This window comes from Syngnathus leptorhynchus, chromosome 20 (assembly GCF_054491065.1).
Source record: "Syngnathus leptorhynchus isolate UIUO chromosome 20, UIUO_Slep, whole genome shotgun sequence".
Classification (NCBI taxonomy): domain Eukaryota; kingdom Metazoa; phylum Chordata; class Actinopteri; order Syngnathiformes; family Syngnathidae; genus Syngnathus; species Syngnathus leptorhynchus.
In genome coordinates, this window is record NC_141214.1 from 3,170,933 (window position 1) to 3,194,668 (window position 23,736).

Sequence of the window (23,736 nt, forward strand, 5' to 3'; positions counted from 1 at the left end):
AATTTTTGTATAACACAAAAAGAAAGATGAATTCAATACACTTTCAAGAAGAACAGCTTTATTTCAATCAAAAAAAATTTTACAACAGGTTGTAGCAGATTTTATTCAAAAAAGCTGTGAGAAAAGTCACTAAACTACCTTATATAAAAAGTCTGTGTATCATTGTAATTTGTTGAAATTCAAATTCAATATGAAACTATAGTTCATATTTTATTGCCTGGTGGCTAACCATAAGCAGGTCGTAAAAAATTATATATGTATAAAAGATCCTAAATATATAAATTGATTATCATGAAGACCAAAAGATCCAGGGCCTCACATTATTGGACAGGTCTCAGTTCGGATTCCACTCTGAAAAAATAAAATAAAAACAGGAACATTATGTTTGCATCACTTTTGTCTATTTCCTTTTTAGTGGTCTCACCTTGCGAGGTGTGCTATTACTGAACACATAGGAATGAGGCAGCAAACCCTCTGAGATGCCACCAGTACGGAAGGAGCGGGAAGCCGGAGACACGGAGCTGCAGTTGTTGGGCTTGTCCGGGGAGAAGCCGCAGGAGCCGCACATAACTGTACGACTACGAAGATTGTACTCGCTGTCCCCGCAGGTGCTGTGAGCTACCTGCTACGGAGACAACAAACTCTGACGTTTTTCAAATTATTGACCAACACAAAAAAAAAAAAAAACGCAACTATGGTCATAATTGCGTTTTAAAAATTCCCATTTCATTGTATTGTTATATAATATTTTTAGAATGTTACCATATCGTCATCATCATCTTCCAAATTTGTGCGACTGACTTTCCTCATCGCCATTTCCTGGAAGAAAAAGGGAGGTCAAAAGAGAAAAATTGCTGTTTGTCGTTTGTAAGATGTGTCACCTCTCCGTTAGCGTTGATCAAGGTAGTCTGGAACTGGTCTCCGGTGCCCCAGTTGGCCTGTGTCTTCCAGACTAGATCAGAGGGAGGATTGTGGTTTCCCCCAGCGCCAGCCGCCCAGATCTGATCAGCATGTAAAGCTCATTGAAACAATGACCACCTCGTATCTGAGATCTTCCAGATAAGATTGATTACCGTGACCCTCTGTCCGCCCTTCAAGATGAACTTTGCGGGAAACTTGAATGCGATGGGAGCAGAAGATCCAACCTGGCGCTTCACCTGCCAGTTGCCTAAATTCTGATCCTGAAATTGATCACAACAGGTTAGAAAAATGTGCAAATTTAGGATGATGTGAGATCACTGACCTCATCTGCTTTATTGCTGAGTCGGACATATTTGCCATCCTGGTCCACCTCATCCACGGTGACCCGCCCGCTAGCAGAGGCCTGCTGGGTGATACGGGTACGAGCCACAGCGCTTCCGGCGAAGCTCGAAGCTTCGCTGTCCGTGTCGGTGGGACGCTTCCTCTTCCCGCTGGAGTTGTGAGCGCTGCAGTTGAAAGATCGGGAATGAACCGACGTGTTCGAGGAGCGACTTCCTGCCATCCTTGTCGGCGGTGGACTCGGGGAAAGGCGCAGTCTGCGGACAAACGTGAAGACAGACATTGGTTGCCATCACAGTCATAAAATTGCGTCATGTTTGTAAGCTGCACACACAAACCTCTCCTCCTCGCCTTCAAGCAACTTCCTGTAGGCACTTATCTCCATATCCAGCGCTAGCTTGACATCCATTAGCTCCTGATACTCATCCAGCTGCTGCTGCATCCGTTGCCTGATGTCGGCCATTTCTCGGTCTTTCTCCCCGAGGAGGCGACGCATGGTGTCCCTCTCTCTAGACAGAGCCTCCTCCAGATCTTTCACTTTTGCATCACGGGCTGCGAGCTAGTGTCAACAAAGACGTTTCTTTTAACCTTTTGCAGCTGAGACAGATTCTAAGGTCCAAGTGATAAATGGCTACCTGTTTTTGAAGCTGGCTTAATTGAGATGAAACCGACTCCAGTCGGATCCGGGTCTGCTGGAGTTCCTCGTGCGCCGCGCCCACCAGATGGCTGCTTCGGTCGGCTGACTGGCGAGCGCCTTCCAGCTGAACCCGACAGGCATAGTAGAAGGTAAAGAAGAGTATTTCCTAGCAATCGCAATGTTTACCTTGGAGTTGTAGGTCTTCTCTATCTCCTCCTTGTAGAGTTTAATTTGAAGCTCATGCTGGCTTCGCATCTCCACCAAGGCGTCGGCCAGTTTGCTTTCAAAATCTTCCTGGCGGCCGTTGTCCAACTCCACCATGCGAGACTCGTGCCGGCGTTTGACCTCGCGCAACTCCTGCGTGAGACGTTGAGAATGACTCAGCTTTATTTTCACGAAACAAGCGATAGTGATGATATAACCGCGTCTGACCTCGGAATGCAGGTTCTTTTGAAACTCCAGCTCCTCTTTGAGGGTTTGAATGCGATTCTCTCCATCCACCCTCCTGAGCATCTCATCCTGCAGCTGCTTTCGGGCATCTCCCAAGCTGGTGTCGAGCTAAAGGCGCAACACGGTAACAACTTCAACACGATCGTCACAACGCAGTCATTTAAATGTGATTTGATTCACCTTGGCAACCTGCGTCTTCAGATCTCGGTTTTCTGCCTCGAGGCTTCGCTTTTCTCCTAACGCCGTAGTCAAAGACGCGTCCTTGGAGTTAAGCAAGGCCTCCAAGTCTTTGAGCCTCTGCAGCGCTCCTGCCAGATCGGATTCTTTTTTCGTGTTCCTGAGATGACAGATATCCACATCAACTGGGAATATGGAAAATGAATGGACAATTAATGGGGCGAGACCTCATGGAAACCCTCGACGCAGTCAAACGTGCTATTTTAAGGAAGAATTTTCTCGGAGGGGGCGGACGGGGATCTACTTTTATGTTTCCACATGACTTTGGAGCTACAATGTTTCCAGTCTTCTCCACAAACCACAGCTTTTGGTGTTTGGTTGCGATGCTACCGTGGCAACGGCCTGTCTGTGCCAAACACACTGGAGCCATCAAGACAATATTTATGGAAGAGGACAAGAACCGCTGCCACGTATCGTGAGTGTGTCATTACTCTGAAGGATGTGGAGGGGGAGGAGGAAGGGGGGGGGGACGGGGAAGAACTTAGTCATCAGGCCATTGATGTGCGACTATGGGATGGAAGTCCAATGTTGAGCGGCAATTAGTCACGAGGAGGATTTTCCTTGGGGTGTGGCCCCAGCAGCTAAGCAATTATGTCAGCAAAATGTATATAATATCCAGTTTCCATTTTGTTATTGGCATATTTTTTGATATAATGGCCGGGCCTCACCTTGCTTTCAGCTCCTTGAATTCCTCCCTCAGCTTGCCCACCTCCAGCTGCAGACGTGCACGCTCTTTGGCCACCGAGTCCAGAGTCTTACGGGCATCCGCCAGCTCCGTCTCGTAAGCCGCCTTCAGGCCCGTCAACTCCCGGGACACCTCCGTTTCGGACTCAGTGATGCGCAAACGCAAGCCGGCGTTCTCCACCTCCAGGGAACGGACCTTGTCGATGTAAACGGCCAGACGGTCGTTGAGGTTGCTGAGATCTTTCTTCTCCTGGAGACGTGTGATGCGGTTGGGGGAGAGGGCGTTGTTTGCACCTCGAGGAGTGTTTTTTGGGGTCGCCATCTCTCGAGCTTGCTTCTGCTGATCCAGTAAAGACCAAGTGTACATGCATTACACCAAATGCCACATGCACTTATCAAAGAAACTTCATAGAGGTTTCTTCAAAGTCAAACAAAGGTTCCTTTGTAAATACACACATAAAAAAAAAAAAAAAACTCACCCTTTTGCAATAGTTCAAAGAAGTGAAACTTTGCAACGGATGCAGGTCCGTTCAGTCTGTTGCTATGTGTATACTGAATGAATATATCCAAGTGCCCATAGGAAAGAATGAGGTGGGAGGGGTGGAGAGGAAAGAGGTTGGCCTAAAAGGTTTGGCAGTCTCTCGGGGTGGTTGTTCCTCGCCATCTCTTTCTGGTTTGCGGTCTGAACAAATGAGTCACCCTCTGTAAGCTATTCCTTGTGATTGGAGTTCCTTAGGATTTTTTTTTTAAATATCCAATTTCTGCATCTGGCCCAAAAATGGTAGTTGGGGTTTAAGGCACAAATCAGTAGACGTTCCTTTCAAACATTCAATTACATCAATTACATGTTTTGTTCAATCATTTCAGAGCAATCTTTCAAAAAGCATTTTTACTGTCACCGAGTGGGCAATTTAACCACTATTTTTCTCGAAGTTAAGCAGAGCTGCAATGAGGGATGCACCTAGTTTGTGCACGACCTTTTGAGGCAATCACTGCAAGTTATTCACTGGTCTACTAATTCCTGAATTGTTAGATTTATGCAAACAGAAGAAACTGCAGGGTTTAAATACCTTTAAATATTTTGTTTGTTACCGCGCCAAATTATTGTCCTTAGTAAAAGACTTTTGTTTTCTGCTTTGCCTTTGAATTTTTTAAATGCTTTCAAGTGAAACAGTGACGTCATCTGGGTTTATGACGTATGGTCTGAGGGAAAACCCGTGGTGGATCGCAGCCTTCCACTTGTAGTAATGTCAAATATTTGGCAAAAGAGAGAGGTATTAGACAATTTTGATGGTAAAATTAATCCCCATGTGTTACCCAGGGGACAAAATAAAATACAAGTAATAATCTCGTAGGCATACACACATTATATTAAAGATAAATATTACCCCCCCAAAAAGTCCACTCCTTGTTTTATTAAGCACATAAAGCTACTTTGCGGCGGCTCAGTGTCGCAAAAACAGGAATCGCATTAAAAAACCTACACAAACAACGCCTTTTCAAAAAACTTGAACAGCCGAAAAGTTGTGATAAAGGTCCCGTCCAATATCAGGCGTATCGGTGTCGTGTCGGCTCGATAACAAGCGAGGTTTTGGCCGCACGCATACACAAGCAACCGTGGAGACGAAGCGGAAGCCTCCATTTTAGCTCCCGTGGCCGCTCGCCGCCTCACGTGTCCTGGCCTGTCTGCCTCACATGACCCGTGTGTTTGTCCCCGTGATCACAAACCTCCATCTCGGCGGATCCGTGTTGTTGCCATCGCTCGTTCCCACGCTGACCGAGCCTTCATGGATATGCTGGAGCAGAGTGTGGACAGCTCGGCGAGGTAAGGTTCGGCCCGCGAGGCTCCGTCCGAGCAAGGCCGCCATAGTTTAGACTCTTTGCAAAGGCTTTTCTTGATATCTTTAAGCTGTTTGACACTCTTACTTTGACTTGTTTTGTATCAGAGTTGTTTTACGACTATTTTATTCTTCGGTGATGTTTCATTTATACACCCAAGCGATCAGTGAATTCATTTTTTTTGTCCTATTTTTGAATTTAGCAACATTGCGGCTACTGCAAGACGCCAAAACGAGGCAACAACTTAAGCATGGTTTTATGTTTTTTTTTTCTTTCTTGCCAGCACTGCGTTTAACTTTACCGGGTGCACGTTTTGGGAGATTATAAGTACTTAAATAGGTCAGAACTAGCATAGTTTTGGAGGTATTAAGGTCATTTCAAGAAGACGTACCAGTTCGAACTTCAGCCAGTGAACTCAACGTTTGGGTTTATTTAGCCTTTATCATGTCTTCAGGTTTGATATTTTAAGTTACATTTGTTTTATTTTACTTAATTTTATTGCACCATAGTGCAGTGCAGCGCTGTACTTTATTTTTTATCTTAACATGTAGTTTGCTTATGTGACCACACGGTGGCGCCGCTCACCCGCAACAAGCTTTGATCAACTTTTATTTGTAGCTATTGAAGCTAGTTTCGAGTTTTACGTTATTCTTTGGAGAAAACAACTTTTTCTCTTTCACTTTTTTTTTTGCAGTCACGACAAACAGGAATCCGACGACATTGAGCAGTTACAGGAAGGTATGCTATTTATTTCAAGCTGCTTCTAGAATATTTATATTTCTAATATTTTCTATGATGTGACATATATGGACATGCAATACTTAAGTGACTCATATGTGCCCAATTTTGGTTTGCTTTATTTACAGGTGAAGTAGAGGATCAGTCAGCTGGGACCATTTCTGCTGTCCAACAGGCTGCGTTCGCTGACCACAATGTCCAGTACCAGTTTCGCACAGACAATAGTGGCGGGCAGGTAAAGACTATATGATTCAATTGGGTGTTGTTTTTCTTTCTAGTATGATTCCAACGCTGTTTGTGTGTTTCTGCTCTCTCTCAAGGTGACCTATCGTGTTGTCCAGGTGACAGACGACAACATTGATACGTCCTCCGACGCCACTGCTGCTGTTAGCGTCGTCTCCGCCGCAGCTTTTGCAGGAGCGCCTCAGGTGCGTGAACAACAGTAAAAGGAAATATGACTGTGAATTTACATCGGCAACATTTTCATTTGATTTAAAGAAGAAAGAAAAACACAAGATGTTCACTCAGTTGTGATTTCAACAGGGCTCAGTGATTGAATGAATTTTTTTTGATGGATTCATTCCTTCATTGTTTACCATCCAGGCTGTAATCCAGAACCCTTTCAGTAACGGGGGCAGTCCTGTCGGGGAGACGGTGGGAGGAGAGACACGTTTCGCCTACTTTCCCGCCGCCGCTGTCAGCGACGGGACAGCCACAGCCGTGTCGGTGCAAACCACCTCTGAACCCACAATTACACAGGGGGCAGGTTTGTTTACATGCTTTCAATTCGATGGTCTTCAAACAGACCCAAATATATAGTGTAATAATAATCATAAAATGAACCTTTTATTGTTTGTGTCCAGGTCAGTTCTACGTAATGATGACCCCACCTGATGTGCTGCAGTCGGCAACTCAGCGGACCATCGCACCGCGCGCACACACTTACCCAGGGTGAGTACACGATGCCACTTTACATGAAAAAAAAAGAAAATCCAACTCCCTCTTCTACACAAAGCCGTTCTGAATCTTACATTTCAAAATGATTTCAATCAAACTCCCCACAAAGTTTTATTTTGTTCCAAAAAAATAAAAATAAAATCCAAAAGTGGTTTGTGAAAAATCAATTTACAAAACAGCAACAGCGGAACAATAGCATTGATTACCAAATGATCAAAAATCTGAAAACCACACTGTGTCCTACTTACCTGCCATCCCCAGAGACGTTGGTGAAAGCGAGATGTTGCAGCATGGCAGCACAAACTGGTGAGGAGAACTTTCACATTCGAAGCAATGCTGCGACCCCCCCCCCCCCCCCCCCCTCAGTGTCACCCCCCGTTGTTTACAAATCAACACAATACTGTGAGGTGTGATGTGTTTGTCCATGAGGTGCTTAGCGTAAACGTCATTTTCGGTTCACCCCTGCAGTTTGATTTCAACTCCTGCTTTGCGGGTCCTTTATTTTCTTGGCATGAATGTAAATAATATATTTTCCACACAAAAAAGTTTGGTCTTGAAAAGAAGTGTGGCCGGTGGTCTCAAAGGCTACCAGAATGTAATCATTTTGCCTGACTGATGGGGGGGGGGAAGAAAATCTCTCCTAAAATTAACTTAGGTATAAATGTACTTTTAGAATTAGCTGGAGTTAATTTTGCTTGGGATAAAACCGGAGCCACAAGAAAAATGTGTGTCCTTACAGGAAGGTGGACGGCCCACGAGCACCAAGGGATGAAAGAAGAAGAGCGCAACACAATGAGGGTAGGGAAATAATTTTTTTTCGTACATCGTAATAACTTCATGAACAATTCCCTCCCCTTCTTTCAGTGGAGAGAAGAAGAAGAGACAAGATTAACAACTGGATCGTCACACTTTCAAAAATCATCCCTGACTGTAACATAGACAATAGAACTGGAGCTGTAAGTCTTATGCAAAAACTTATTGCATATGATTAACATTTCCATCTGACTCATTTTTGCCTTATTATCCCCAAAGAGTAAAGGAGGCATCTTGTCCAAAGCTTGCGATTACATCAGAGAGCTGCGTCAGAATAACCAACGATTGCAGGAGAGCTGCAAAGAAGTGGAGCGAATCGAGCTGGACAACGAACTGCTTCGACAACAGGTTCAGAAAAACGTCCAAAAATCGCATCTACTCTCGGCTCCGTATTCCGAACGGTCCTCTCTGCCTTGTCACTTTCTAGCTGGAGGAACTCAAGAGCGACAACGCGCTGCTTCGAGCCCAGCTACAGCAGCACGGCGTAGAACTCAACGGAGACTCGACAGCCCAGTGATAAACGAACTGGACACCCCCCGTCGAGTCGTAAACATGCGTTTTTTTCCCCCCACTCACCTGAACTATACAGGAAAGGAATAACCGTGGGTGATTACTTCTATCTCGATCCCATTGAACACAAAATGGGCCAGTGGAAGGACCACTGATAGACAATGTCTCCCTCCATATGCTGCTGGCCATTGGCTGACATTTGCTGAATAGCCCAGTGACCCCACCACCTCTGCTTCAAGGAGAACGACCTCGGCGTTCCACCACACTTGCACAAAGCTTTATTTTACTGTAATTTATAATCCTGCCACATCTCCTAACTCCTCACCCCTTTTTGGTGTATGATCTGTTTGTTTATTGAGCTACCAAATGAATAGGAAGTACCACTTACTTGTTCTTTTAATTTATAAACTTTGTCCACAGACAGCAAACTTAATTATTCTTTTAAGGCAGTTGATCAGTAAAATAGTTTTGATGGTGTTGGTTTTTTTATTTTAGCACAAGACATCTAGCTCAGGTAATTGGGGTAAGTGCACTGGCATCTGGTTTCCAGATTTTACCGATAGATTTTATTTTTTGAATCCTTTTTTTTTTTTGTTTTATTTCCGGGTGCTATGAACAGATCCATTTTATTGTGCATCACATAAGGTAGGTTTAGTTTAGTTTCCTTTGTGTCACTAAGGTTAATGAATGTGAGGGCTCATCTAGAGACCTGCCTCTTTTTGGCCTCGGGCATTTTTGTTTGTGTTGCTCCCCCACTAATCAATTAGGCAGAAATGTTTGGGACCTATGCGGCTAATTGAAGGCAATAAACAATGAGCATGAATGAAATGGTATTTGGGATTGTCATGGACATTTTGTCTCAACAGCATAGAATTTTTATTCGACAATGTTTTGCATTTTTTAACATTGTGTTTGACATTATATTAAATCTAAATTTAGTTAAGTTGGGTGCTGTTTGCAGGAAGTGTGCGTGACGTTTTCAGTCAAGTTTGTGTCGTCACCTGGAGACGAAGGGACCGTTGCTATGGAAACCCTGCAGCAACAACCCGCACGCGCCAACGAGGTGAACATAATGGAGCGAATGTGAGTCTTTTTAAGAAAAAAAAAATTTTTTTTTAAACGTTTAGAAATGACAAAGACGTTAGAGATAAATATAACTGAAATGCACAAATTATATTTTGAAAAATTGCAAGTTTCGGGTTATGCTATGTGACAACAAAATCTACAGCTTTGCAGTCTGATTTATTGCAATTTGTGTTACAAAAGGGGTTATTCAGTTTTAATTCCATTTTACGGATGAACTACGTTTATTAATTTAACAATTTATTGTGTTATCAAATTCGCGCATTTTCGTCCAAATAATATCGAACATCGAGTCGCTTTGTAAAGTAAAAATTTCTACTTTAATTTACATTTCAAATACACACAGGTAAATATTTTTAACTCATGTATTAAAGTGGATTTGAAACTTGTAACGTGAATAATGAAACTGAATAATGTAATACTAGCTTGCGACCAAGATCCGCAGATTCGTTTCACACGACAGTGGGGAATATTTAATTTAGATTCTATTGATAGAGCAAATTACCATCTTAAAAACATTTGGCGTCACCAACATTATGATTATTGTTTATTTTTTTTATTTTTTTGGAGGGGGGGGGGGCTCTGACACATCCCAGCTGACTAACTCTTTGGTTATCAATATCTCAGTCCAAAGACCAAACATCCCGAGAAGCCCATGGTGCACTACGTTGTCCCAGAATGGTCCAACAACAACCAGCAACTATCTGCCACTGCAGAGATTGAGCGTTACGCTTCCAATGTCATCCGTCAAGAGAGCAAGTCACTCTGCAATGTCACTACCTGCATGGTGGGCCCCTCCTTTCATTACCTTAAAAAACATTTTGGGCTGTTATTTCCAATGATTATTACTCCACAGACAAACTGGGACGAAAGCGATACCTCCCGCATGTTGAGGGACCGGGTATGCGAGGTTACAAGGTGCAAGGATCAGCTCATAATCTGCGCCAAGAAAGTAGATGATGAGATTCAAGCACTGACACTGGTAATGTCGTCTAAAATGAACAAATAGAACTCTTTCGAATATACGATGATTATATGTATGTCACGGAAGTCGAAAACCCGCACCGAGGAGACTTTGGCCGCCACGGCTGTTCCCCTCGAGGTCAGCACGGAGAGCCTGACTTTAAGGGAGGGACGGGAAGGATTTGAGTTGGTCAACGACCCCGTGGAAAAGGAGTTAAAAAAAGAAGTGCATGTCGTGGAAAAAGCGCAGCAAGCTCTACAGCAGCTCATTGATCAAGCGTTTGAACAGCTCTGGTAAGATAAAGAGCAATCGATTTGGAGTTTCAATCACTATGGCGCCACTAATTGTGATTTTGTAGTATTTTGCAGAAAATTCGACAGCTGCTCACTGGTGACCTCCAGAACAAGGTGGAAACTCTGGAGATCGATAATACCTGTCTGGAACTTACAATCACCTCATCCCAGATTTCCCTCAAGCCAGATCCAACTCGAATACCTGCCGGGTAAACATCAATCTTGTCTTTTTTTTTTTTTATGCATGTAAAAAAAAAATCAATTAATTCCTTATCGCAGTTCGTGCACGCCACACGAGTGGATTCAATTCACCCGCTTGAACTTGGCCCGAGCCCATGAAGCCATGGAGATGTCCGAGCAGCTGAGGGAGAACATGAGTCTCACCAGAGTCAAAGTACCAAAACTCTCCTCTAATACAACATTTGGGTTTGACCTTCTAACATTTTCAATTCCTCTAGCTGCAAAACGACTTGAAGCTCCAGCAGAGAGCCACGGAGTTTGAGCTGCGTAAACGCAACCATCAAGAGCAACAAGCTTGTCGCGAGCTTGAGTGGCAACTGAAAAACGTGCGTTTACACCGTACGCGCAACATGGTGAAACTAGTTCTAAAAAGCTATCTTCTTGAAGACTGAAAACGAGATCGCCGACATGGAGAGCGTCATCTTCAAATTGGATGCCGACCTGAAGGCCAAAATAGCCCCGCTGAAGCTGGCTCACACCAGACTGGAGAACCGAACCTACCGACCCGGCATGGACCTCTGCAGAGACGAGGTTGACGTGAAGAACATCTCAAGCCACGTACTATTCTTGTCTGACCTTTCCTTTCTATCTCCAGGCTCAACGTTGCCTTGTTGATGAAGTCAATAAGCTACAAGTTACCATTGCTATTCTGAAGGAAAAGCTAGCTGAAGCTCAGTAAGTTTGAAATCTCTTCACACTTGACGCTTTTTTTGGAATCACCTCATTTTCTTCTCTTTTCAGACACTCCTTACAGAGAATGAAGCTCCATCATAACAAAATGATGCAAGATCACGCCAGGAAACGTGCTTCTTTGTGTCTGGAGGAACGTTGCATCAACATCCGAAAGCGCCTCATCCCGATATTACACGGCGACGACACTCCGGTACCGCTACTTTTACTAACTAGCTCCAGCGGGAGGAGCGACAGGCATCTTGAAGCCTGATTTTATTTTATTTTTTTTGCTTGAATTCTACTAAATCTTTCATTTTTATATCATATAGGAGCAATTTATTTGAGGTGACTTGTGCATACAAGGCTCACGTTTGTGTTAAGGTGGTTTCTTTTTATGGCTTTGTTTGGTTTAGTCGTAATGTTTGACCATCTGACGCTGTTTACGGCATGAAGATGTGACTATATATGCAGGAAGAGAAAGAAACCTTGTCAATGAAGACCACTCTGTGTATTCTTGTCTTTAAAAAGCAGAAATGACAAAAGCATGGACCTCCTGATTTGGTTGAACTTTTTCAGCTTTCAATTTGTGTCTTTCCACAACAACTCATTTCTGCTCCATTTATTTCAACCCACGCCTCTATCACTCCTTTTTTTTTTTCTTTCTCTTTCCACGAACCATTTGCTCGACCATAAAACCGTGAGGCGATCCCCCCTCGTGCTCCAAACGAGTCCGCCCCATCCTCGCCATCACTACCTCGGTGGACCAAACTTCCCCGCCGCTGCTCCTTTTTTACGGCCCCTCCTCCAGATCATTTAAGCCGCCTCGGCCTTAGAACCGTATGCGACCCTGGATTATTCTGAATCATTTCACTTAAAGGCCTGGTTGTTTTTCCCTTTCAGTGAGAGGGCAATTATGACCCGCTAAATGTCTGATACTTCTGCATGAGTGCGTGCATCTTCTGATTGGTATCTCACGCCCATGATGGAGTGTAGGACAACATGCCTCGCTACCTCAGTTGAGGACACCTCACTCCTCCAGGATCTTCACCATGCACGTGGCGGTCAAGGATTGCGTGGCCCTTTTTGTCTACTCCTTCACGTTTATCCTGGGCCTTCCCGCCAACTTGCTGGTTCTTTTCGTGTACGTCCGCAAAGCCCGCAAACGTGGCGCCACGCCCAACGTGGTCTACGCCCTCAACCTCTGCCTGGCCAACCTGGTTTTGGTAGCCTGGTTGCCCGTCAAGGCTTTGGAAACTTTGCTTCAGGACTGGCGTTTCCCGGCTCCCGTGTGCCCGGTTTATAGTTTCTTCCTTTTTGCGTCGCTCTACGGAAGCTGTTTGTTCATCACGGCCGTGACCGTGGGACGCTACCTCAGCATCGCCTTCCCTCTCGTCTACAAGCGCTACCGCCGGGCACGTCTCTCGTGTTTCATCAGCGCGGCCCTGTGGGTTTTGGTGCTGCTTCACCTCGGCGTCGGCCTGGTAGCGGAAGGCGGCGCCAATTTCGTCTCGGTCAAGGACGACGCTTTGGCTTGCTACGATCATTTCAACGCCTCCCAGCTCGCCGTGCTCCTGCCGCTTCGTCTGGAGATGGCCGTGGTTCTGTTCCTCCTGCCTTTAGCCGTGTCATCCTTCTGCACGCTGCGTTGCGTCACCCTGGTGTGGCGCTCCAATTTAAGACCCGTGGGGAAAAGGCGAGTCCTGGCGGTGGCGCTGTCCACGTTGGCTGTTTTCGTAGTGTGCTACGCTCCCTACAACGCCTCGCACGTGGTGGGCTTCTCGACGGGGGAAAACGTCAAGTGGAGAACGTACGCCATGTTGACCAGCTCTTGTAACGTTTTCCTGGAGCCCGTGGTGATGCTGATGTTGTCGTCGACCGCCTCCAGGGGGATGGTGGGAAGGATTTGCGGAGGACAAAGCAGATGGAGCGAAGGCTTTCGAAACCGTTGCACCTCTCCAAACACCCTGGCTAACGTTCGATCGCCGGCTACGATTACCGAGGGGAGCCGAGCCGGGGCGGACCTGCCAAAACCCGGTCGGGAATGAGGTTACCATGGCAACTAGTTCCTCATTAGAAGACCCGAAAGGCTTGAGATATATTTGACATTTTCAAGGTACAAGCACTTTATTGACTCATGTCAGGCCCCTTGATTGCGGCAAAATAAAAGCATCATATTTGAATGATACATCACTCTTCCCAGACCTTTGACCCGGAGTGATGACGGCAAATTTCCATAGAACAGTGAGCTCACAAACGGTTGCGGGGTGATGATGTTTGGACAGTCTGAGCGACAAATATTGTGTCCAAAAGCTTATTCAATTTCCGCCAGTGGAGGTGAGATAGGGGATATATACTTTTTATGATTTGTCAGAGCGGGACAGTAGCTGGTTGACAGGAACAAAAGTCGCACAGTGATGGAGAGACTGAGGCATCATGTCTGACAGCGGTCAGGTAGGCATCGTTTGATTTTTCGATTTCCTGGCGGTCGTTCGATTATTGTTAATATATGAATGTTGGTTTTCTCTAGTATGTGTCCGAGAGCGGCATGTCCCACCTTCTGCTCCCTGTTTACATCTTCACCTTCCTCATGGGGGTGCCGGCTAACATCTTGGCGTTTGTCACTTTCTGCCACAAAGTACGTACCCGGGCGGCGCCCATCGACGTCCTCCTCCTCAACCTGACCATTTCCGACCTCATTTTCTTGGCTTTCCTGCCTTTTAAAATGAAGGAGGCCTCGGACAATATGGCTTGGATGTTGCCCTTCCCGCTTTGTCCTTTTACCGGCTTCATCTTCTACGGCACCATCTACAATAGCACCTTGCTGCTCACCGCCGTGGGTGTGGAGCGCTATTTGGGCGTGGCCTACCCCCTCAGGTACGCCCTGTGCCGCAGGCCCCGCAACGCCGTGGTGGCCTGTGTGCTCTTCTGGGTGGTGACCTCCTTGAACCTCAGCATCGTCTACATTATGCCTTACGCCCAGTGGGGAAACGCAACTGCCAAGCCTCCGTCCACCTGCTACATGGAATTCACTGAATCCGAGCTGAAAATCCTGCTGCCGGTCCGTCTGGAGCTCTTCTTCGTCCTCTTCTGCATCCCTTTTCTCATCTGCTGCTTCTGCTATGTCAATTTCATCCTCATCCTGTCGCGTCTCCCTAACATCAGCAGGCGGCGGAGGTTGCGGGCCATCGGACTTGCCCTCGGCACTCTGGTGGTGTTTGCCGTTTGCTTTGGGCCTTATAACGTCTCCCACGTGGTGGGCTATGCTCGTCAAGAGAGCCAGGAATGGAGGAACGTAGCGTTGCTCTCAAGCACCCTCAACGCATGCCTGGATCCGTTTATCTTTTACTTCTCGTCGGCTGCCGTTCGGAGCATGCTAAAACACTGCTTAAAGAATGTCGTAACCAAGCTGCACATTCTAAGGTGTGGGTGAGCACCTTCTCCCACTTCAGAGGACAATGGCTACATGTTATCTTTATAAAACTAATTATAAAGGAAATTACATTCGTGTTTGTGAGTGAGGGATTTGCTTATTATGTAATTTGCTCAGTCATATATCATATGGGGCAGTTTTGTTACAATAGGATTTCCTCCGTGGTGCAATATTAAGTTTTATTGCTTTGGAAAAAAAAAAAAAAAAGAGCACAGCCAACAACAAATCTGGTGTTTGCCATCTTTATGCAGGTTATGTAAGGCACAAATGCAATTAAATATGATTTGAAACAAGGTGCAAATACTGCAACGTTTACTGTTCAGTCATTGGATATTTGGTTTGTTTGGAAACTGATTAAAAATAGAAAAACGATTTGCTTATTTGATTGTAGTTTTAAAAGAAATATATATTTAAAATCTAATTGACCCGGCGTGATGACTGCTTGAAATTGTTGCTTCAATTTCAAACGACCAAAAATGGAAGTGTCTCAAAACCTCACTATCAATAGAAAGCAATACATTTGTCGCCCTCTTCTGGTCAGGTAGTGAAATGACTTCTGAGAATCCCAAATAGACAAGCCGTTTTTTTGTTTTTGAATTTATGTCTATTTTTGTTGTAAGACTAAAAAAAAATACACATTTTTAAAATATAACTGACCCATTGTGATGACTGCTTAGGCTTATTCTGGAAATTGTCTCTTGTTTTAAGCCAAAGCAGTCATCACGACTGGTCAAAATGACTTTTGAAATATTAAAAGACATCTTGTATTGTCAGGCTTTTAAAATTGACCTAACTATAGAGATATAGGTCTGATAATATGCATGTTTAATTATGTAAAATTCCATTCCAGTAATTTCAGTACATCCAAATATCTTTGAATTGAATGCGATCGACTATGACATAATCTCATATTTCATCCTTTATTAGCACCACACCAGATGGTAGTGATAGTAATATACATAATTGACTGTCCTTGTATTAATAGTATGCAAGTAGAATGCAGTAATGGCTTCTTATAATCAGGTTTGAAGAAAAACAAAGACACGGCCATTTGTAAGAGCACATTTTAATTGCATTCAGCAAATGATCACCACCAAAACAATACATATTTTTTGTTTTTAACAAGGTATTTATTACAAAAATTAAATAGAATAACTAAAAGGCTTAAATTAGAACCAGGCAAGTGTTAAGACAAAACAGTCTCGACTAGCGTAAAGCTCAGCAAAAAAAAAAAAAGGGAACATTATCAATCAGGTACGACAGGTATGGTATTCATTTTTTGCTTGGAGACAAACTCGTGACTGTAAACATCTCCAAAATCATATTTTAAAAATGGATCAAAAGCAAATGAAGTGGATTCACAGATACTTGACGGCTGCTTTATTATTGCTTTCCCACAAATGTGCACATCAACCAGGCAGTAAACTGATGAGGGAAATACAGTATAAAGTCGAACAAAAACACAATGAGGTTTGTGTTGAACTACTTTTCTCACAAGGGCTGCAGCTATGTATGAAGGTTGTGATTAACATTGCCCATCTCCTCAACACTCCCCCCCCCCCCCCCCCCAATCATTTGGTCCTGTCAGCTCCAAAACAGATCAATCCTGCATCATTTTTTTTGTTTGTTTGTTCTTGGCATATGACAGAGGCACACAAAGTACAAAATCACCTTACAGTATTATTGTTAAATGGAGAGAATAGTTCTTTGATTTTTTTTTTTTTTTTTTTATCTCTTCAGCACCATCACATAAAAGGCACAGAGGACGAACCTTCGACTAGAATATGTTTCACTAGCGATCACACTTTGAGGGGGTCTCGGTGCTTTGCGTGAACCGATTTAGAGACCGATGACACTTATCAAAAAGAATTACAAATAATACCTGCCCTCCAATATGATTACTTATCAGGCAAATACCTTAAAATATAAATACGCCTCAATCTTTGGACTCGTGAGAGAAGGGAAAACTGCAGATGTCCAGTTAAGCCCGAGCTTTTGATTTAAAGGCTTTTTTTTTTTTTTTACTGTTCTTCAAGTAAACTCAACGAGTGGTCACTTCTCATCAGGGCACTGCATTAAATGTGTAATGGGGAATATTTACATGACTAAAGATGCATTCCAATGCAGGCAAATGACCCTTAAGTGCAGTGAATATAGAAGTTTCAAGTCCCACTGTATTAATATATAGTCTATAATATGCTTTTTTTTTTTTCTTTTCTTTCTTTCAAGAAAATACGACATTATTCTTTAACTAGCAGCAGCTGAAGTCGAGTTTCGGTGACTGCGGTGGTTCTGCCGTGAGGTTAAAAGAACATTGCAAACCGACATGCTTCTCACAAACCTTATTTCCACGCAAACATTGCACTCTCCAATCCCATCAGGCACTTCAGTAGCATCCCTTCACACGCCATTATCTTTTGCATCCTGCTACATGATCCCAAACAAACTTCCTGAAGACAAAAAAAAAAAAAAAAATCGCTTTATCACCGAACCTTATTGCACTGAAGGACACCCTGAGGTAAGCCCGACAGACATCTTTGCCTTAATTCTGTAAATCTGGATTTGTTTCATTCCTTTAAAAAAAACACACGGCTCACAAAAAATAAAACCAAAAATTAGGGCCATTCAGCTACGCGTTGAAATCCCCCTCAAACTTCTTTTTCATCACACACCAGCTGACCTACAAGATAAACAACAGTCTAAGCTTCTGCACTTCACAGTAAGGCATCGCGGGATGGCTGTAAATCATCTTTCACTAACTGTCATCAACTTAACTGGCTAACCTGTGTCCACATTAAGGCAGCTTGCCGTTTAAAACGCGCCAAAAATATCATGTCAAAAGCGTCAACGTGACAAACTCATCCAAAAAAAAGGGCTTTTAAATGAACATCATCGGACGCTTTGGGTTTCTCGATCGTCTTCGACGTACAAACGCATACCGGGCTCCTGTGAAATCTGAGCATTAAAAAAAATAAAAAAATCTCATCTCTGAAACACAGCGGAGGAAGGAGACGGAGGTGGCACGCGAACTCTCGGCTGGCTTTCACTTTCAGGCTGCTCTCCTCTTCAGGCGAAGTACATGGTCCTCAGCGTGTCGTGGTGGATCTGAACGGCCTTGGCCAGCGCCAGAGGATCCCTGCCGTTACTTTGCCCTGAGATGTGGCTGCCCTCCGCGCTGGAGTTCCCCAAAAAAAAATGGAGTCAATATATGATTTGGATCAGAAGTTAACCTTTCTTGGGGGGGGAAAAGAAATCTTTGACCTGTCGTGTTCTTTGTCCACCAGATGGTAGCGTGCGCGGAAGGCCACCAGGTGGGCGTAGTAGGCGGGAGCCGGGATGGAGACGGAGCGCGTGCAGCGGACGTAAGTGTGGCACAGCTGGTAGGTGAGGAGCTGGAACTCGTCGGCGGTGAAACAGTTGTCGTCCCACAGGACGTGGTAGTGGGACGGCCTGCTCGTGCCCTGACCGTAACGTAGGAAAAGGTAAGAAACACGACTTTGCTTCGGTCCGCTTTGACTTTTTGAGCTTACCTGGATTCCGGCGTGACTGCAGAGGTAAAAGTCAAACTCGTGAGGGTGGGTGATGTCGGTGTCCACTGTCGTGCCGGCGGGAATGTTTCCGCTTCTTCCGACCTGGCGGGTCATCGAATTTCAACCTCGTCGCTTTTTCCAATTCTAAACGACCGTTACCAGAGGAAACTCACCCGCTCGTTACGGTCGGCGCAGAAGAGGCGTGTGTGATGTCGTTTTTGCACGACGATGTAGGTGATTCCTGGCTGGTATTCCTTCTCCAGACTGATGCAGGCCTCTCGGATCGCTAGCAGCTCATAATATAGCACCTACGTAAAAGTCATGTGTGCTTTGAATGTGTTACTTCGAATTGATACAGCACGTCGTCGTCGTCGTTTACCTGTCTGAACTGGCCCTCGGACACGCCGTCCCTGTAAAAGATGATTCTTGTCGGCTTGTAGCGGGTCGATTTGTAGAACTGGATCAGGAGCTCTCGCACCATGGAGGCCAAGTCTTGAATGACTTCTTGTCTGGGTCTCTGGACTCGCACGGTAGCGCAGTACCTACTGGGGTGAGCGTCCATGCTGCCGACAACCTGCGTAGGAAAAAAAAAAAGGTTCCGTGTGCTTTGTTTGTATGCAGAAAATGGAGCGTGAAAATTGTCGAACTTATTGACACACCGCTGCGATTGATGGCTTCTTCCCATCTCCCGCAGGAGGATGAGTGACATCGGCTCCGAGGAATATGATTGGTTGCTGGAAGACGGAGGGTCTGGGTGGGTGGAGGAGATGAAACAATTTGGTCAGTCGCTGGTTTGAAATACAACGGAATGTCGACTTTACCGTTGGTGAGGAACCAGGATGTTGTTGATGCCTCCGAGTTTGACGTTGATCTTGAGGCAGAGGTTGGACAATGTCTGGGGTGATGTCTTGACCACGTTCTTCACCTGGACACACTGAGTAGCCATGCCGAGGAGGGTGTCTCCAACCCGCTTCACCTCAGCTGTGGATGACAAATCAAATGTTGAGCCATAACTCGTCTTTAATTTCCATTCCTGCTTATCATCTTTATACCGTAGACGGGTGTTTTTCCAGGAAGGATTACGATAATTAGCTGCAGTCCCAGATAGGTGTTCTTCAAGTGTCTGAACATGGGCTCCACACTGTCAGCGCCTTGGGCATATTTACAGAAACAGGGCTGACCCTGAATTGGCATGCCGGCATCTTTTGAGATTTTCCGCAGCTGATCAGTAAAGCTCCTAAAGACAAAAAAAAAAAAAAAAAAAATTGTCACTATACACAGATGAAGTCAGCGGCCAAAGAGCATGCAAGCCAACTTACTTTAGAACCTCCTCACGACATTGCCTCTGAGTGGCGAAACAAGCGATGGCCCACATTTTGATCTCGACTCCGGTGTGGAACTGCTTCCCCCTCATGTCCCAGACCCCGCCGCTGGGTGTGGCCACTGTGCGGTTCTGCAATAATAGTGTAGGGTTGATCTGCTGGAGCGAGTAAGCGCACAGATGCTTCCGGTAGACCGAGAATCGGGCAGCAAGCAGCTCACCGGTAGAAAAGGGATGAAGACATGGCAGCGGGGGGGAAAATTCAATGATGGAAAAATAGCATTCGCAAAAAGATTTTTTTTTTTTTTTTTTCGGGGTGAGTAGTTCCTGATTGTTAGTTTACAAAGTGAACTGAAAGAAAACATGCAAATGATGTGTGGTAAGTACCATATAGGGTTCGGAGCTCACCCTGCCGCCATATTGCAGCATGGGGGCCGGCAGGACGCGGCCGGTCACTTGAGCCATCTCATCGCGGATGTGGAATTGGAATTCTTGGACAAATGGGTCAGCGTCGTAATTCGCGCTGCGCACCTAAGAGGAGAGAAAAGATGTTGAAGTCGACATAACACAAATAGGATTTGACTGTGTGTGGGGGGGGGGGGCGTGTTACCAGTCGGCTAATCTCCTCTTGTCTGTCCGGGGCAGATCGGGCTGTTGCTTTTATCATGGTAGATGTTTGGTTATCTGTCAGCTTTTTAATGCAGCGCTGACCTGCAACTACATTGCACACCTGAAAGAAAAAAAAAAGTTCTTAATCATTGGTGGCCATTTGAATTGTTTGAGGCAATGTGTGACGTACCTCAAGGGGCAGGTAGGTGTGTTTCTGTTCTTGTCCCACCTGCAGACAAGGCAGGTGGGGATACTTGAGATGCAGATTGTATTTCTCCCGGAAGTATTGTGCCACTGTGCGTTCCACTGTTTGGCCGTTCTCCAGTTGCAAAGGAAAACTGTGGATTTCAAAAGGTTACATTTGTTATCAGGTTTGATTTTGCTACAATTTGGAGTACGTTTATAAATCCAGATCGTACGTTTGGAGGCTCGCGGGACGACGTGTTACATTGCAAACTCGATACTTTCGACGCATTGTTCCGCAATGTGTCACTTCTACTTTCAGACCTGGAAAGACAAGTGAAACAATTGTGTTAGCAAAAAAAATAAAAATAGAAACAAAAAAAATAATAGACTAAGCACCTTTGATTTCTTTGGTGAATTTGACCCTGTGGGAATCGGTGAGTGGGCGAGGCTGCTCATCAATGTTGTGAATGTCCAGGACCTCGCACATGAACGGGATGACTGGCTGAGCTTTATAAAAAGCTGTGGCTGACACTGAAATAAAGGACAAGGACGCCGTTAGATTTAATGGACTGTGAACCCAGATAGAAGCGTTTATTTGAAGAAATGTTGCCCAGACGCTGAATGTTCTCATCATGTTCTGCTTTCTCACCATCAATATTTAGCATCATCTTCCACATGGCCGGCCGTACGGACTGATGAAAGCCGAACCAAACCTCTCTTCCTCCACCGAGCGGGTGGTCGTAACCCTCCGGTGAGGAGAAGAAGGATCGTCCGACAGGAGTGTACCTGATCGCCATAAAAAAAAAAAAAAAATTGTGATGCATCAATTGAAAATCTATTTTTGCTATCACTACAGACAAGATCTCACTTCATGGAGGGCAGGTGACGAAGAACGACATCAACGGCATGAACCGGGTTGGTGCTGACGGGTTTCTCCAGGTCCAGCGGTTCAGCTACGGCGCGTCCCATGAGAACCTCGTGCAGCAGATGCCAGCTGACCAATGACACGAACTTGACGGTGACCTTAAACGGGCGGTCCTTGCCACCTTCGCCTGGGAGGGTGACGTCCAAATCAACCTGAGAGAGAGGTCAGTTCAAAATAGAGTCATGGTTTCAACAATTAATGCAGAACCTTCAAAGAGGAAATAGTAAGTCGAAGGACAACGCCTTTGCTCAAAACCACAAGATGAATATGAATGATTACTCTTACCCCACCAGTGGCAACAGGAAGTGGGTTAGCGGTGTAAAGGCTTCTCTTCCCATCGTAAACTGGAAGATGGTCACCAAAGATGGTCACCTTGAAATGCTTAACCATGGAGTCCACCACCTCCCTGTGGAAACCACAATGATGAATGGATATTTGTTCCATCATCGAGATAAGGGTTCTTTTGTTACCTGTTGACCCGGCGAGGACATTTGTCAGGTTTGATGTCGACCTCATAGAGGTAGACATCGATCTTGGGGATATCAACTTGGAAACAGTTTGCGAGAAGCTTGATGGGCTTCCCGATGGTGCCATAGCCGGGTCGCTGCGGCAATGAAAAAAGGGCTTGGGCGCTAGCGGCTCCTGCAACACAATTGGGATTTTCAATGTCATCATCCATGCGACTACAAAACTATTTTCGAGTCAGTCATTAGCTAATTTAGCATAACTTTCTGTCTCCAAATGCTATAGAAAACCAAAGCAAAGCTAAAATAGGTCAGTTTCAGTCCAGAACTGCAAACAACATCAATAACAAAGCTGGGACTCACAAATTGTCCCCCTTGGCAACAACAACACAAGTTGACTAATGACCTGACATGCTCAGTCGGTGTGTAATTAAGGCAGGAAGCAAAACAGTGACCATTAATCAATAGTTTGGGTTGCTATGGCAGTAGCTGAAAAGAAACACTCACACATAAACACAAACACTGCTGTCAAAGTGAGTTAAGCTCTCAGGCCCACCTGACGGGTTGACAACACCTGACTTTGACAGCGTCGAAAAACTGGTTTAGGCTTGCTCTTTCACGGACTGATGAAATAAATGCCGGTAGGCAACTGTTGTGTGAATGCTGAGTCAACTATTGGCATGGCTATTTGAGTAATATATCACTTAACACACAACTGCTTGCTTAAACTGATACACATTCAGAAAACTTTATTTAGCCCCACACGGCATCATAACAATATGAACAGTATGCAAGGACTTTAATGATCCATGTATCCATTTTTGAACTGCTTATTTATGTTTGGCAAAAATAACCAGCAATTTATGGAGCACATGTTTGCACAGTTCCAAGGATTTTTAGTCATGACACACACCAAAGTGCATTTCTTGGCCTGTAGCAAGCCTAAATATTTGACATGCAGGAAAGCACCTGCAATCGACTCGACATATGTGTCAAACTTGACAAGAACTACGACCAACTGTCACACAAGACTACCCACCTGTTGTTCCGCTTTCCATTCATGAGTTCTCTCCCCGGATGACCCGGCACCCAGATACCATCCAACCCTCCCTGCTCACAGAACGTCTTCCACGGAAGGTCCAAACGCTGCCTCCCGGTTGCTCCAGCTGATGTGGAACCGGGCCGCTGAGGAGAAGAATCACTTGGCTGGTAGTTCTCTCCACTGCCTTTCCTAAATTAATTCAAGATTGGTGTAGATCTCCCCGATTATCTCTTTTGATTTTTTTTTCCAGCTCAAGCTGGAAGGAAAGAATGACAATATTCTTAAGTTTGCGAGCGGAGTTAGCTGGATCTGGTGTTAGCCGCTAACACTCACCAAACTACAGTAATAACATTAGTTAGCTTTAGCCATCGTCATTAACGACGGAGTGACAACACAACAGACGCGACTCATACAAATATTTACCTATTTTTTGATCACGTTCTTCTTTTACGTTGCGCGACGGGCAATTTTAAATATGTATATTAAATTATATCAGGGTTTCCCTTGCCCGAAATATGCCTTGACAGCAGCGACAGTGAGCCCACTGTGTGAAATGTATATGCAGCGCCCTCGTTAACCTCGCCATCAAGTTAGCAAGTAGCAGCTAATTACATTTCCGAAATAGCTTGTCAAAATAATAAAACTTACCCTGAGACTGAGAGTTTTTTTTCCATTTCTGGATCACACGCTTAGAGGGGGAGGAATCAACTTTGTGTTCATCTTTTTTTCTTGATATAATTTTACATTAGTGTCGCAGTTAAAGGATATTCAGTCCAAATTACCAAATAAGAAGATACTGCTTCCGTTGTTTCTATCTAGTGAATAGACTTAACTTGACCTAAAAGTCAGGCT

At 44.8% G+C, this 23,736-nt stretch overlaps 6 protein-coding genes across 8 annotated transcripts; 4 read left to right on the forward strand and 2 right to left on the reverse strand.

Moving 5' to 3' along the window:
- Positions 1-38: 38 nt before the first annotated feature.
- On the reverse strand, positions 39-5,195 carry LOC147040887 (lamin-A-like). 2 transcript variants are annotated; one of them, XM_085900814.1, is made up of 13 exons: positions 3,748-5,195; positions 3,253-3,608; positions 2,528-2,684; positions 2,330-2,455; positions 2,084-2,254; positions 1,896-2,021; positions 1,599-1,819; positions 1,244-1,517; positions 1,074-1,181; positions 882-1,001; positions 763-819; positions 425-622; positions 39-351 (listed from the first exon to the last, which is right to left on the reverse strand). In XM_085900814.1, exons 2-13 carry the CDS (start codon positions 3,588-3,590, stop codon positions 316-318), a joined length of 1,932 nt encoding a protein of 643 aa, XP_085756940.1. In that variant the 5' UTR covers positions 3,591-3,608; positions 3,748-5,195; the 3' UTR covers positions 39-315. The 2 variants fall into 2 exon arrangements, with proteins under 2 accessions (XP_085756940.1, XP_085756939.1); XM_085900813.1 differs by having other exon boundaries at positions 425-625; positions 3,748-5,194.
- Positions 5,041-8,953, forward strand: usf2 (upstream transcription factor 2, c-fos interacting). Its single transcript, XM_085900816.1, has 11 exons — positions 5,041-5,093; positions 5,802-5,845; positions 5,974-6,080; positions 6,166-6,273; positions 6,449-6,611; positions 6,709-6,796; positions 7,064-7,108; positions 7,542-7,600; positions 7,667-7,758; positions 7,835-7,963; positions 8,043-8,953. The coding sequence occupies exons 1-11, from the start codon at positions 5,056-5,058 to the stop codon at positions 8,130-8,132; spliced, it is 963 nt and encodes a 320-aa protein (XP_085756942.1). The 5' UTR covers positions 5,041-5,055; the 3' UTR covers positions 8,133-8,953.
- A 133-nt stretch (positions 8,954-9,086) lies between these two features.
- tekt2 (tektin 2) lies at positions 9,087-12,117 on the forward strand. Its single transcript, XM_085900815.1, has 10 exons — positions 9,087-9,208; positions 9,836-9,995; positions 10,065-10,190; positions 10,260-10,465; positions 10,531-10,674; positions 10,745-10,859; positions 10,924-11,031; positions 11,093-11,236; positions 11,301-11,380; positions 11,447-12,117. The coding sequence occupies exons 1-10, from the start codon at positions 9,150-9,152 to the stop codon at positions 11,646-11,648; spliced, it is 1,344 nt and encodes a 447-aa protein (XP_085756941.1). The 5' UTR covers positions 9,087-9,149; the 3' UTR covers positions 11,649-12,117.
- A 309-nt stretch (positions 12,118-12,426) lies between these two features.
- LOC147040890 (free fatty acid receptor 3) lies at positions 12,427-13,916 on the forward strand. The gene has a single exon (XM_085900918.1). The coding sequence runs from the start codon at positions 12,427-12,429 to the stop codon at positions 13,420-13,422; it is 996 nt and encodes a 331-aa protein (XP_085757044.1). The 3' UTR covers positions 13,423-13,916.
- On the forward strand, positions 13,811-15,064 carry LOC147040891 (free fatty acid receptor 3-like). Its single transcript, XM_085900919.1, has 2 exons — positions 13,811-13,828; positions 13,905-15,064. Exons 1-2 carry the CDS (start codon positions 13,811-13,813, stop codon positions 14,805-14,807), a joined length of 921 nt encoding a protein of 306 aa, XP_085757045.1. The 3' UTR covers positions 14,808-15,064.
- A 1,302-nt stretch (positions 15,065-16,366) lies between these two features.
- Positions 16,367-23,457, reverse strand: ago3b (argonaute RISC catalytic component 3b). Of its 2 annotated transcripts, none has more exons than XM_085901424.1 (20): positions 23,308-23,457; positions 22,882-23,140; positions 21,849-22,020; positions 21,664-21,784; positions 21,322-21,530; positions 21,103-21,239; positions 20,850-20,984; positions 20,687-20,774; positions 20,458-20,605; positions 20,269-20,388; positions 20,067-20,189; positions 19,657-19,790; positions 19,390-19,574; positions 19,159-19,318; positions 18,997-19,087; positions 18,717-18,911; positions 18,511-18,645; positions 18,338-18,439; positions 18,069-18,268; positions 16,367-17,982 (listed from the first exon to the last, which is right to left on the reverse strand). In XM_085901424.1, the coding sequence occupies exons 2-20, from the start codon at positions 22,898-22,900 to the stop codon at positions 17,874-17,876; spliced, it is 2,583 nt and encodes an 860-aa protein (XP_085757550.1). In that variant the 5' UTR covers positions 22,901-23,140; positions 23,308-23,457; the 3' UTR covers positions 16,367-17,873. The 2 variants fall into 2 exon arrangements, with proteins under 2 accessions (XP_085757550.1, XP_085757549.1); XM_085901423.1 differs by having other exon boundaries at positions 20,046-20,189.
- Positions 23,458-23,736: the final 279 nt, after the last annotated feature.

Excerpts from the sequence above, each read along its gene's own strand:
- tekt2 (XM_085900815.1), top strand. The coding sequence starts at position 9,150 with ATGGAAACCCTGCAGCAACAACCCGCACGCGCCAACGAGGTGAACATA. Across the intron at positions 10,466-10,530 it reads CAAGCGTTTGAACAGCTCTG|TATTTTGCAGAAAATTCGAC; the intron begins GTAAGATAAAGA and ends GTGATTTTGTAG. Across the intron at positions 11,381-11,446 it reads GAAAAGCTAGCTGAAGCTCA|ACACTCCTTACAGAGAATGA; the intron begins GTAAGTTTGAAA and ends TTCTCTTTTCAG.
- LOC147040887 (XM_085900813.1), bottom strand. The coding sequence starts at position 3,590 with ATGGCGACCCCAAAAAACACTCCTCGAGGTGCAAACAACGCCCTCTCC. Across the intron at positions 2,022-2,083 it reads AGAAGACCTACAACTCCAAG|CTGGAAGGCGCTCGCCAGTC; the intron begins GTAAACATTGCG and ends TGTCGGGTTCAG. Across the intron at positions 1,002-1,073 it reads AGGGCGGACAGAGGGTCACG|ATCTGGGCGGCTGGCGCTGG; the intron begins GTAATCAATCTT and ends CATGCTGATCAG.
- ago3b (XM_085901423.1), bottom strand. Across the intron at positions 21,785-21,848 it reads TGTCCTCGCCGGGTCAACAG|GGAGGTGGTGGACTCCATGG; the intron begins GTAACAAAAGAA and ends TGGTTTCCACAG. Across the intron at positions 20,389-20,457 it reads ACACCTACCTGCCCCTTGAG|GTGTGCAATGTAGTTGCAGG; the intron begins GTACGTCACACA and ends TTTTTCTTTCAG.
- usf2 (XM_085900816.1), top strand. The coding sequence starts at position 5,056 with ATGGATATGCTGGAGCAGAGTGTGGACAGCTCGGCGAG. Across the intron at positions 5,846-5,973 it reads CATTGAGCAGTTACAGGAAG|GTGAAGTAGAGGATCAGTCA; the intron begins GTATGCTATTTA and ends CTTTATTTACAG. Across the intron at positions 6,081-6,165 it reads CAGACAATAGTGGCGGGCAG|GTGACCTATCGTGTTGTCCA; the intron begins GTAAAGACTATA and ends CTCTCTCTCAAG.
- LOC147040890 (XM_085900918.1), top strand. The coding sequence starts at position 12,427 with ATGCACGTGGCGGTCAAGGATTGCGTGGCCCTTTTTGTCTACTCCTTC.